The sequence below is a fragment of the Anomaloglossus baeobatrachus genome, chromosome 4, assembly GCF_048569485.1.
Source record: "Anomaloglossus baeobatrachus isolate aAnoBae1 chromosome 4, aAnoBae1.hap1, whole genome shotgun sequence".
Lineage (NCBI taxonomy): Eukaryota > Metazoa > Chordata > Amphibia > Anura > Aromobatidae > Anomaloglossus > Anomaloglossus baeobatrachus.
Window position 1 is genome coordinate 307,313,645 of NC_134356.1, and position 14,063 is coordinate 307,327,707.

Below are 14,063 nucleotides of genomic sequence, written 5' to 3' on the forward strand. Positions count from 1 at the left end.
AACAAGGCTTTCTTTTTGGTGATGTAGGTTTTTATCCTTGTATGCCTATAGATTTATTTCTATATTTGTTCGGATTATGTGGTGATGTTTTAAATTTAAGAAATAAATTATACTTATAAATTGTGTTTGGCCTAACATTACTTTGTAGACTATAGTATATATGTAGAACTGAAAACCTTTCTAAAGCACAGCATTTCCATTGCTACACATCCCTATATACATGCATACATACATATAGTTTGCCCTCTGACTCTACAGTATTTTTCTGATTTGCTGAAATCTAACATCGATTTTTTTTCTTTTTAAATCCTAAATTTGTGATTTCAGGCAATAATATGTTGCACAAACTATTGGCAATGGTTAAAAATACTTCATAAAATATTGTCCTATCCATGGTGTGCAGGATGAACCAAATGTGCGTGTTTTTTTCCTTCCAGGGCACTTATTTTGGCCTAAAGATAACCATTTTCAAAACTCATTTTCTACCACAATATTGTATTTTCTTAAAGGGGTTGTCCACTACTTTTACATTAATGGCCTATCCTTAGGATCAGACACCCCGCACCCCTGCTGTTCAGCTTTTTCAGGCCCTAGCGGCAGCAGCCGGAAATGCTCAGTTCCAGTGCTGCTCTGTCTTCTGATAGCGGCCGTGGCCGGGTACTGTACATCCACCTCCCATTCTAATCAATAGGAGGCGGATTGTCAGTACCCAGCTGCGGCTGCTATCAGAAGACTGAGCAGAGCTGGAACTGAGCAATTCTAGTTGGCTTCTGCAGCCGCCAGTACTGAGAACAGCTGATCGGTGGCAGTGTGGGGTGTCTGACCCCAACCGATCAGACATTGATGACCTATCCTAAGGATAGGCCATCAATGTAAAAGTAGTGGACAACCCCTTAAAGCTCTGTAGTGTAGGATTGTAAAAATACCCCTAAAATTATTGCCTGTAATTCGATCAGACCGCTTTACGAAACCCTGGTCCATGGTCCAGGTCAGTGCTCTCTGGCTGTGGACAGGAGCTGTGTGAATTTTCTTACACTCCAGGATTCCAAGCTTGGCATATGATTAGACAGGCTGGCAAGACATCACCCTGTACACCATACTGATGTTGTCACACCAGGCCGAAGAACCAAACGCTGCGCCGGAGAATCTGGAAGCTCAGGAATTTTGCCAAGCTCCTGCCCATGGCCTGATAGTACTGACCTACACATTGAACCAGGTTGCGCAAAACAATCCACTCAGCTCTACTTACAATATTCCAAGCTATCTATACTAGGATATAGAATGTTTATCCAGGAATTAATTATACTTGGTATATATAGGAAGCAATTTACCTAATAAACTGAGGAAACCTCTGTTTACCAGGAAGTAGTTTTCTCATTTTTACATTTTGTGGCACACAACAATATATAAACAGAAAAATAAAAAAATATATGGTATTAAGCAAAATATGTGACATCTATGTTAAAAGAATGTAGAACTGTTTTTTATTTTGAGTTGTTTAAGCGACTATCTTATGTAACTATTAACACAACTGTAGCCCTAACCCTTAGGGTGTGTGCCCACGCTCTGTATTTGCAGCGTTTTGGAGGCAGAATGTTTTCGCTTTGTCCAAATCGCTGTGTTGTACAGTACAAGCAAAGTGGATGAGATTTCTAGAAATCCCGTGCCCACTGTGCTTGTTTTTTCCACAGCAAACACTGACCTGCGGTGCATCTTTCCAGACCGCAGCATGTCAATTGTTTGCTGCAGAGCCGCATGCGTCCCTTGTAGGGAGAACACAAGCGAGAGACCGCAGCGCAGTGAACCCTGATCATGGGTACGAGCAGCTGAAGTCTCCTGCGGAGGAGACGCGCGGCCCCGCAGGTCAGGAGCCGCTGCGTCTAGGATGCAATGAGTCCTGATCGTGGGCACATACCCTAAGCTGGTAAAAACATAAAAGCAGTAATTAATTAAATGGGTTTAGTACACTAATGAAGGATTTTAATACACAATAATAAAAGGTCAATTTTAAAGGATTTTTTCCTGAAGACAGAATATGACAACAATTATAAGCAACAGTTTATAAAAGATATAACAGGACAAGGTATTGGATTAGGAAAGTAATTTTAATTTAATCAGGTTATACAAGTTTAAACCGCTGTAGAAATATACGTTTTACTGTGGAAAGTACACTTAAACATTTTAAAAACTAAACACAAATGTGCATTTAACAAAGTGGTATATAAAAAAACCTGAATATAAGTTTATTTCAAGACCCCTCATTAGTGCCTGAAGGTAACAAACAGTAACTAGTGCATTTTCTTTAAAGGGGTTGTCCGGTCTAAATCCATAAGTCTGCCGTCACTCAATGTGTCTCTATGTGACTGCAGACTTGAATCCTCGCATCGCTTGAACAGTGAGGATTCTCAGGTGTTGGGGCCGGGAATGGCAGCAACTATGCGATATGTAGACTCCAACTACATGGGCACTCCTTCGCTCGATGCAAATATATTGAGCGAGGTCGTCACCCCTCTAATCGTATTCTTGCCAGAGTCTGCATATTGTATACTCGCAGCCATGTGACCACTGTTCCTGGCTCTGACACTGGAGAATCCTCACAGTACATGAGATGTGAGGATTTACCAGACTGCAGTCACATAGTCACATAGAGTGACAGCAGACTAATGGATTTAGAGCGGACAACCCCTTTAATGTCAAAACCAGACCTTGTGCAAATATTACGTAATACAATTTGGCTCATATATAGATGGTAGGCACTTAAAAAAATATTGCGTTTTCAAAATTACAGACTGAACCACTTAAATATGTACATGAAATGATAAGTCTAAACAACTCATCAGGTTCTATGGGATGTAAATGGAGAGGCAGTATTATAATGGCAGCTTATGTTAGAGAGTCTCATCACATAGTCTAGGACATAGTGTTACTGTACAGCCACATTATATATTTAATATCATTGCATTGTAAGATATACTGTATTACAGATAGAATTGGTGATGGCCTTGGCGGCGCTATGATTAGCTGGACTGGCGTGATATCACACGTGCGTCACGATGAAGTCACACCAGCCGAAAATGTCATCAGGTAAGAAGGAGTTCTCGGAGCTATCGTCCAGTAGTCACAGATTACTGATCCAGCTGCTGGACTGGGTTCTAAAGATCATAGCGCAACACCTCTACTTATTAACAGTAGGTTTTCCATCTCAGAAGAAATGCATTCTTATACGAGCAGTAATACAGATGTTAGGCTGAACCCAAAAAGGCACAGAATCCTTGTGGATTCGTAAAAAAATCCATCGGAACAAAAAACTTTTTAATGGGTCCTCAGAACATTTGGGGAACAATGAGATCCAGAATAGTCATATACCAGTCTGAAGGCACAATGCATAGATTTGTAAAATGGCTATGTGTAGAGGGCCAGTTGAATATTTAAAGAGGCTTTTTATATGGAATCAATTGGTAACTTTTAATCAGTGATTTCCAAAATAAAAATATATTAATGGGAACATGTCATTGAAAAAACACTATTAACCTGCCGATATGGGGTCATAGGGATGGCGCCAGCACGGATTCAGTTACTGCTCAGTATATAGTGAGCGGCGGCAGTAACCGCACCCCCCGCACTAATTGACAGACCACACTGCATTAGAGCAAGCTGGTAATTAGTGAGGTTTGCAGTTACAGCAGCTGCTCACTATATACTGAGCAGTGACTAAACCCGCCCTGGTGCTACCCCTATGGCTGGAAGCCGTTCGCTGCCGGGAGGAATACATTTAATTTCTTCCCAGCACTGGGGCTCTAAGTGCAGGTGTCGGGCAGGTTCATAAAGCAAATACCCTACAGATTAACCCCATATCTGCAGGTTATAGTGTTTTTTCACATGACAGGTTACCTTTAAGTGAAAATATAAAAGATAAATTACAATAATTAAAAGTTGAGAAAAATCAGGCACTTTTTAAACATAGTCATTACAACGTATACATACAGAAGATGCAAAATCCTTTGAGAATGGACATTTTATTTACTTTAGAAATGGTCTAAAAGGGAGTGTATCATCAGAAAATGACTGGTTTAAAACAGGTTTTGATGTTAAATGTATATTTTAACAAGATTTTTTAACATTTCACTATATACCTTGTATCTGCATTCTTAACCAGTTTTGGCTTTGCAAGCTCTCTTAATTTACAACTGGCTGAATTGACAGGAGTCTATGACGTCTCCCATACACATCATAGAACACAGGAATGGATTCTAACACTTTATTGCCTAGTTAAAACACAAAGCAAAGCAGCAACATGGAAAAAAATTAAATAGAGCAGTACTGAGCAGTTTAGATGTGAATCCAGCTCTAGGGAGAGGTGAAAGACTTTTTAGAACGCTCAGCACAATTTTTCTCTGTTTCCCTCTGCCCTCACACTCCTCTTCACTGCTCCTACCCACTTCCCCAACTGGAGGAGTAACCTGACACCTCAGTATGATGGTGTATTAAAGGGGTAGTCCACGATTTGGATAACCTCTTCTCAATACCCATGTTTGCCAATAAATTTAAAACTTATGCTCACCTCTCGTTTCAGCGCAGTTCCAGCAGTGTCGGGGCTCACATGAGGTTGTGACACAGCACAAGTGCAGTGCCCAATCACCATCAAACTCTATCTACCCGCCTTCGGAGGTATGATTGTACCAGTCACTGTGCTCACCTCCTGTTGACTACTCATAGGTCCGAAGGCGGAGGGAGAGAAGCCGACGGCGATTGAAGCAGCGGTCATCTGGCGTCACAACCTCACGTTAACCCCTGGAACGCAAGAGCCGACACCGCTGGAACAGTGTTGACATAGGAGGTGAGTATAAGCGTTTTAATTTTAAAAAGGTTAAACATGGAGAAAGAGAAGGGGTTGTCTTAAGGGTACTTTACACGCTGCGATATCGGTACCGATATCACTAGCGAGCGTACCTGCCCCGTCGGTTGTGCGTCACAGGCAAATCGCTGCCCGTGGCACACAACATCGCTAACACCCGTCACACGGACTTACCTTCCCTGCGACGTCGCTCTTGCCGGCAATCCGCCTCCTTTCTAAGGGGGCTCACAGAGACGTCACACGGCAGCCGTCCACTAGCAGAAGAGGGGCGGAGATGAGCGGCCGGAACATGCCGCCCACCTCCTTCCTTCCTCATTGCCGGTGGACGCAAGTAAGGAGATGTTAGTCGTTCCTGCGGTGTCACACATAGCGATGTGTGCTGCCGCAGGAACGACGAACAACATCGTACCTGCAGCAGCAACGATATTTGGAAAAGGAGCGACGTGTCAACGAGCAACGATTTTTCAAGTTTTTGCGCTCGTAAAGTAGTGGACAACCTCTTTAAGCAAGACAGAGTTCAGTGTTGTTTGCTTTTTCAAGAAACAGGGAGGAGAAGAAGTGGACTGAAGTAGGAAAAGAAACAGATTTCTTTTATAAGACATAATACAAGTGAATTTAAGAAGCTTTGCAATAAGGATTCATGCAAAGCCTGTTGAACGAACAGTTCCCTTTTATCATAAACTTGATAGAAAAAAATAGAAATTTGTCTCATACAACATTCCCTTTTTAAAACCTCATTTTTCAGAATAGATATGGATAATTCATCGATCAGTCTTTGCTATATATGACTTCCTAGACTATATGCAGTAACATGCTTAATGATAACATGTAGTAGACTTAAACATTTATGATCTTTATGTATATAACCTTCAAATGACCTAATACACTAAATATAACAAATGATTATAAAAAAGGATTACCACAGTATTTATGGTGATTGTGCACATTCTAGTTATATTTGGCACTGGTTATAGAAATGTATAGTAGTCAAAAATATCTGTTAAGTCACACTAAAGATCCAGCATTGACACTTAATAGAAGATAGTGGCACAAAGATAGGGCACTTATTTGCAAAAGAGCTGTAACACATGTATATTGTGACAATGCCGCTTGGTGCAAAAGTGGCTTTTTCCCTTTTGTTGTATGTATGCTTAGTTTAACTATTTTTCACTTCACATCTGATTGCAGGAGAATATAACAAGGGTGAATCTATACATTTCGTATAATGTGTGGACACACATTCTAAATAGAGAGGGCAAGGGCCTTTCAGCCACATTCTTTAATAAGAGGTCTAAGAACCACTATAGTAAAGTGGAAATAATGTAGTAACAGCTGATCCACTTTGTTATAGCCACACAATTATTTAAAAAAAAAAAAAAAAAAATGACCATTGAATACTTTAGCGCAGTGGTCCCCAACCTTTCTGACCTTGATAGCCACATCCAAGTCTGAGAGAGGATCAAGAGTCACATCCAGTTCTGACAGAGGATTACGAGCCACATTCAACTTTGAGACACAGGCAAAAGCCACATTCAGCTTTGAGAGAGGGTCATGAGCTACATCCAGCTTTGAGAGAAAGTCATGAGCCACATTCAGCTTTGAGAGAGGGTCATGAGCCACATTCAGCTTTGAGAGAGGGTCACAAACCACATTCAGCTTTGAGAGAGGGTCACAAACCACATTCAGTTTTGAGAAAGGGTCGCGAGCCACATCCAGCTCTGAGAGAGGGTTGAGAGCCACATTTAGCTCCCGCCCCTCACAATAGTGACACCCAGAGCCCCCATTACCAGTATAATGATAGCCAAAGCTTTTCCACACAGAGACAGTATACCAATATCCAGGGGTTCCTCCCTCCATTCAGATCTGCTCTTCTGTGTGGGCCCACTCACAAATGTCGCCACCATCTGGAGACCAGTTCTTCATAGATGCTTGCAAGACCTAGTACAAATGCACCTAGCTGGCAGACAGCCACGGGCCACACATCATCAGCTCGTGAGCCACATGAAGCTCCCGAGTCACAGGTTGGGGACCCCTGCTCTAGTGCGTATTGTGGAAAAATTGTCTTCAGTTGTAAATAACGATTTCCAAACTGCCTCTATAGGGAAAAGTTTCACAGCAAGTTTCTGGATTGGGTTTCTGTAGCCATTAAAACACATATCATAATAAAAAGTGTTTTTCTGAAGTGATGTTTCATTGTTTAACAATTTGTTGGACAAACGTGTCTTTGAAAAAGAGGGTGGTTAATGCGTAGAACTGAAAACTCTAGTAAGCCAAGTTCTTCCACCTTTTAACAATGGTACAATTCAGCTTCACAGGTCCTTTTTATAATACATGCTTTGTGCGTTTAGGATATTTTTCCATAGTGTGTTGAGAAGCCGTTATGGACTGTGTTGTGGTATTAAATGAATGCGAAATTTAGATTCTGACATACTTTTGGCCAACAAGTCTATAGATACACATACATCACAAATATAAACACCAGAGAAAATAACATACAGATATAAAACATATGTAAAACTTCATATAAAACATTTGTGTATGTATGAAGAACACAATATTTTCTAAGAAAATACAGTGCCTTCAATTAAAACTGTATATTCTTTATTGGTAAAGCTACAAAATGTATATGTGATATATTGTATAAAGCATACACGTGTTGTTTCTCATTCCAGGGTCTCCCAGAAACCTTTAAGAAAATTTTTTGAAGGCTTGAAGTGAAGTGACAAAACTACAACATCCTGTATTCTGTAACAAACCGAGGAGGTCTAATCTAACTTGTCCACGACCACATTGTCCACACCTTTTAGAATTTTATTAGCAAAACTTCCCATCTGTTTTTTCACCAACTTCAGATGTTTCTCATGTAAAAGCTTCTGTATAAGGTATCGCTCTCTCTTGATTTTGTCTTTGGTGTTATTAGAAATGTCAGGTATAATGTAGGATATAATGAACTTAACAAAGTAGACAATATGCTGTGAAAGGAAGAGAATAGAGTAGGTCACAATAGAAATATACAATGCGCATTATAATGCATCTCATATTATGCTAAAGGTAATGTATATTGTGATTATGAATGGTTGTCGAGCGACCTGTTTAACTAAAAAAAAAAATTGTACTTACTTTAAATAAACAATAAATAAAAGAGCTTTAGATAAAAATCCGTAAGGATTCAAAAAATAAAGGAAATTATGATGTAAATGATGTTAAAATTAATTTTTCATTCAATAATTAAAATAAATATTTAATACAAATCCATATAAATATAAATATAAGGCAGGAAAAAGTCCCATAAATATAGCAGCGGTTTTACTATCAATAGGCAATGCAAAAAAGAAATCAAACAAGCAAAACTAGCTACTGAAACAAAAATCGCCAATGACATTAAAATAAATCCCAAAATCTTTTATAAATACATTAATGCCAAAAGGAAAACAAAGGATAGTATTGGCCCCTTAAAATATAATAGCAAGTTAGTTATAGAGGACAAACAAAAGACTGAGATATTAAATAGGCATTTCTCTTCTGTGTTCACCAAGGAACTGACTGTACCAGGCATCATTCAACAAGTGAAAAATCAAAGTTCACCACACAAGAAGAAGTACGCCTACGTCCGAGTAACTTAAACATTGACAAATCCCCAGGGCTAGATGGCATTCATCCACGAATATTGAGGGAATTCAGATCTGTAATTGACAGACCACTGTATCTTATCTTTTTAGACTCGCTTGTAACAGGGTTGGTGCCTCAGGATTGGAGGATTGCTGATGTGGTACCGATATTTAAGAAAGGTAAGAGGGTAGATCCAGGCAACTACCGTCCAGTAAGCCTGACATCAGTAGTATGCAAAGTTTTTGAGGGCATTTTAAGGGATGACATGCAAAAATATGTTGCAGAAAATAATATAATAACTGACAGACAGCATGGATTCATGAAAGATAAATCGTGTCTAACCAACCTGTTGGGGTTCTATGAGGGGCTAAGTGCAAACCTGGATATTGGTAATGCAGCTGATGTGATTTATTTGGACTTTGCAAAGGCATTTGATACTGTACCACATAATAGCCTTATACTAAAGCTCCAGAAGCAAGGACTAGGGGAAACTATATGCAACTGGGTAAGGAATTGGCTAAAAGATAGGAAACAAAGAGTAGTCATAAATGGAACATTCTCTAAATGGGCCAGAGTCAGCAGTGGGGTGCCGCAGGGATCTGTGCTAGGACCAATTCTTTTTACTCTCTATATTAATGACCTTGTGGATGGGATTGATAGTAAAGTGTCAGTCTTTGCTGATGACACCAAACTATGTAGGATATTAAAAAATGACCTTGATAGTATAATATTACAAAAAGATCTGGATAAGATGTCAGAATGGGCAGATACTTGGCAAATGAGATTTAATGTTGATAAATGTAAAGTAATGCACCTAGGACGGAGTAATCCTATAACTGCGTATACATTAAAATGGAAGTAAACTCGGGACTACAGAACAGGAGAAGGACTTGGGTATTCTCATTACAAATAATCTGAGCAGCAGCACTCAATGTCAAGCAGCAGCTGCTAAAGCAAACAAGATTCTAGGGTGTATAAAAAGAGAGATTAGATCCCGTGATCCCAACGTATTGTTACCCCTCTATAAATCACTTGTAAGGCCACATCTGGAATATGGGATTCAGTTTTGGGCTCCACATTTTAAAAAGGACATTCAGAAGTTAGAGTCAGTTCAAAGGCAGGCAACTAGACTACTACAAGGAATGGAAGGCCTCCCATATGATGACAGGTTGAAAAAGTTAGATATGTTTAGCTTAGAAAAAAGACGTCTCAGAGGAGATCTCATTTAAATGTATAAATACATGTGTGGTCAATATAAAGGACTGGCACATGACTTATTTCTTCCGAAGACAATACTAAGGACCAGGGGTCATTCACTGCGAGTGGAAGAAAAGCGATTCCGACAGCTAAATAGGAAAGGGTTCTTTACAGTTAGAGCAGTCAGACTGTGGAATGCCCTACCACAAGAGGTAGTAATGGCAGATACTATAACAGCTTTCTAAAAAGGGCTGGATGATTTCCTCAGTACACACAACATTGTTGGTTATAAATGACTTTGTGACCAAATGTAGAACTGGTGGAGGAAGGTTGAACTAGATGGACCTAGGTCTTTTTTCAACCTTAGTAACTATGTAACTATGTACTAGGAAAATAAAGTGCTTAGTGCTAAGACCACTTTTTAATAAATATCCATCTATTTTTCCATATACAACAAAATGCACAGTGTAGATTATAAATATCCAAATGATATGCTACATATGAAAAAGATCATGGTATAATTATTCTATACAAAGAAATATTATGGCCATATAATAATTTGTAAGCAGAATTATACCTACAAAGTGGTCTTTGAATGATCCAAAAGTATGCCGCTAATGCCCCGATGCGCGTTTCAGCGATCCTTTCCTCATAGCACCCCCTGAAAAAAGGATCGCTGAAACACGTGTCGGGGCATTAGCGGCATACTTTTGGATCATTCAAAGACCACTTTGTAGGTATAATTGTCCTTACAAATTAGTATATAGCCATATTTCGTTGTATAGAATAATTATACCATGGTCTTTTTCATATGTAGCATATCATTTGGATATTTATAATCTACACTGTGCATTTTGTTGTATATGAAAAATAGATGGATATTTATTAAAAAGTGGTCTTAGCACTAAGCACTTTATTTTCCTAGTAAAACCGCTGCTATATTTATGGGACTTTTTCCTACCTTATATTTATATGGATTTGTATTAAATATTTATTTTAATTATTGAATAAAAAATTAATTTTAACATCATTTACATCATCATTTTCTTTATTTTTTGAATCCTTACGGATTTATATCTGAAAGTTTTTTGATATCTAATGAAATTTAATGGTGATATTTATACGGAAATTTTGATTATTATATTATATAATAAATGAAAGAGGTTGTCAGGTACTTTGCCCTGGTCTGATCTAAAGAAAGGTCACCAGTGTTAAAGTGTGGTCAGTGGGCCACATCCAGCCCTCTGGCTATTCAAGTCTGGACCAAAACAGCTGAAGGGCTGAAAACAATGACTTGCGGGCTGCACCATGTTCTCTGCTGGACACTGCTGTATGATATCACCGCTACTACATCCTCAGGATGAACATAGGAGGGATATGTGGAGGCTCAAACTAAATATAAGGAGACTATGTGAAGATCATACTGTATATATTAGGCTATGTGGAGGCTCAAACTGTATATAAGGAGGCTACGTGGGGCTCATACTGTGTATAGGGGGGCTATGTGGAGGCTCAAACTGAATATAAGAAGTCTACGTGGGGTTCATACTGTATATATGGGCTATGTGGAGGCTGAAACTGAATACAGGAGGCTATGTGGGGCTCATACTGTATATAGGAAGCTATATGATGGCTCATACTGTATATAGGAGTATATAGAGGGTGTCAGCATACTTAATTCTACTCCATAATAAGTGATACAATAAAAATTATTTATAAAATAAAAAATTATAATGAATATGTTAATAATAATATTGAGCCAAATAAATTTCAGAAAATTGTTTAGGCCCTCCACAACAATCAAGGTCTCTCAGATGGCCCCCCGGAAAATGAATAGCCCAACTGTCATCAATATCTGTTTGGGGGGGTGCGACATTCGGCACACCCACCAATTAGCTGTTCCTGATACTAGCGGCTGCCGGAACTATTCAGTTGAGTACTGCACATCCGCCCCTATGAATTCAAACAGGGGGCAGAAATCCTAAGGAGAGGCTAACAATGTTAAAGTCCTCGACAACCCCTTTAAAGTTGCCTTCCCAATCTTCCTTTGCTCCCATGTCGATACCGGTAAGGCTACATCTGCAGCCAGTGACAGGCTGTAGTGGGCATATGCTACTTTGACATGTTATCACTTGAGTAGGAGGAAGAGAAATCAGTGAGAGACCAAGAGGAAGCACTGGGGGACAGGATGGCGGGGAATTTGGAGGGTGAATATTACTTTTTTTTTCTTTTACAATATTGTAGGCTAATACACATACAGTGGTGTTCATAAGTCCTGCATAGGCTTAAAGAAAACTATATATTTCATACTTCTGCATCTCTACAGTGAAACTGGTGGAACATATATGTTTTTGTAATCCCTGATTGTATGCCAGACTCATTTTTGAATGTCCCAAGTTTATACATTGTTATGGTATGTGCATTTTTTATATTTTTTTTACAGCATAACCATACCTACACCAGTACAGTGTGTAGAATGGTGAACAGGTTTCTAAGTTCATTACCTTTCAATGCAAGTTCACACAAACATAAATTTTACTTTTTAAGATTTATTATTTTTTATGTAATTCAGAGTCCTGAAAAGGGCCTTTTGAGTGCATCTTTAGCTTCTAATACTTTATTGGCCAGCCTTTGCTCTTGAGCACCAACTTTCATCTCTGTGGCATTGAGTGAACAAGCTTCTGAAAATGTTCACGAGTGATGATGTGGTTCCAGGCCTGTATCGGAGCCTCAATCAACTCTCTCTTGGTCCTTGGCTGTTTTTTAGATATCTCTATTGATACCTTGTGCCACAAATTTTCAACTGGGTTGAGGTCCGGGGACTGGGCTGGCCAGTCAGTAGTAGTCACCTTGTTCTTTTTTTTCCATTCCGTTACTGTCTTAGCTCTGTGACAAGGAGCATTATCATCCTGGAAGATATAATCCCCTGAAAACAGGTGTTGAGCAGAAGGCAGCATTTTCTTATTAAAGATGTCCATGTATTTTTTTGCATTAACCACACCCTCCACAATATGAAGCCTTACAACACCATTGGCTGCCATACAGCCCCAGACCATTACTTTCATTGGATGTGTCACAGAGAAGCTCAAACACTCTGGCTTATACTCTTCATGTGGAAACCTTCTCACATAAGACTTGCCATCATTTCCTAAAATGCAAAAAGTGCTTTCATCACTAAATAGCACTTTTTCCCACTCCTCCTTCCTCCATTTTGAATATTTCAATGCCCACAGTTTTCACCTTTGTCTTTGTATGGCTGTCATCAATGGCTTCTTTCGGGCCTTGCACCCCTCAATCCTGCTTCCAAACATCTCTTCCTAACAGTTGATGTTGCTACCTCAATATTGCACTTTTCTTGCCATTGTCGCAGAAGCTGAGGAGAGGTGAGCTTTCCATTGGCAAGGGATGTTCTTATCAGTACTCTATCCTCCCTTTTAGTTGACTTTCTGGGCTGACCAGATCTGGGCCTGTCCTGGGTAATTCCAAGCTTCTTATGTTTCTGCAAAATTCTTACAACTGTCCTCTGATTACAGCCGACCTTCCTTGCGATCTGGGGGCCAGTATAACCCTCTTCATGTAGCACCACAACTCGCACACGATCTTCCGCTGACAAAAATCTGAAGGCTCCCATCATAAAGCTCTACAGTATGATTCACTAGATAGACCTACAGATAAAACTAAAACTAAGCAGCAGATGTGATGCAATGGAATGGAATGTGATTGGCTGCCATATCCAGGTTATGATTGGTCATAAGAACCTCCATCTGTGATTGGCTAATTTTGGATCTGAAGCTGTACAATATTTAGTTGTGCTTTCAATTCCCATATTGTTGCAATAATTTCAGGCAGTTTTCAAAAGCTAAAAATATTACAGGGAGAGAATGCAAAATTGTTTTCTGAACAAAACCATATATAATATGTCATATTAGCATCGAAGATATTCGACAGAAAACGTTTAAAACTTGAAAAATCAATTTATCCTATGCAGGACTTATGAACACCACTATATATATATATATATATATATATATATATATATATATATATATATACACAGTCATATGAATATGAAAAAGTTTGGGCACCCCTATTAATGTTAACCCTTTTTCTTTATAATAATTTGGGTTTTGCAACAGCTATTTCAGTTTCATATATCTAATAACTGTTGGACTCAGTAATATTTCTGGATTGAAATGAGGTTTATTGTCCTAACAGAAAATGTGCAATCCACATTTAAACAAAATTTGACGGATGCAAAAGTTTGGGCCCCTCAACATAAAAGTGACATTAATATTTTGTAGATCCTCCTTTTGCAAAAATAACAGCCTCTAGTCGCTTCCTGTAGCTTTTAATGAGTTCCTGGATGAAGGTACATTTGACCATTCCTGTTTACAAAACAATT

The 14,063-nt window shown here is 39.1% G+C and overlaps 1 protein-coding gene across 2 annotated transcripts in view; it reads right to left on the reverse strand.

Moving 5' to 3' along the window:
- Positions 1-2,086: 2,086 nt before the first annotated feature.
- The window catches only part of ANO6 (anoctamin 6), a 238,152-nt gene continuing 226,175 nt past the window's right edge, over positions 2,087-14,063 (reverse strand). For both annotated transcript variants that reach the window (XM_075344964.1, XM_075344965.1), the window contains exon 20: positions 2,087-7,827. In XM_075344964.1, the coding sequence (XP_075201079.1) occupies positions 7,621-7,827 (207 nt within the window). In that variant the 3' untranslated portion in view covers positions 2,087-7,620. The remainder of the gene's footprint in view (positions 7,828-14,063) is intronic.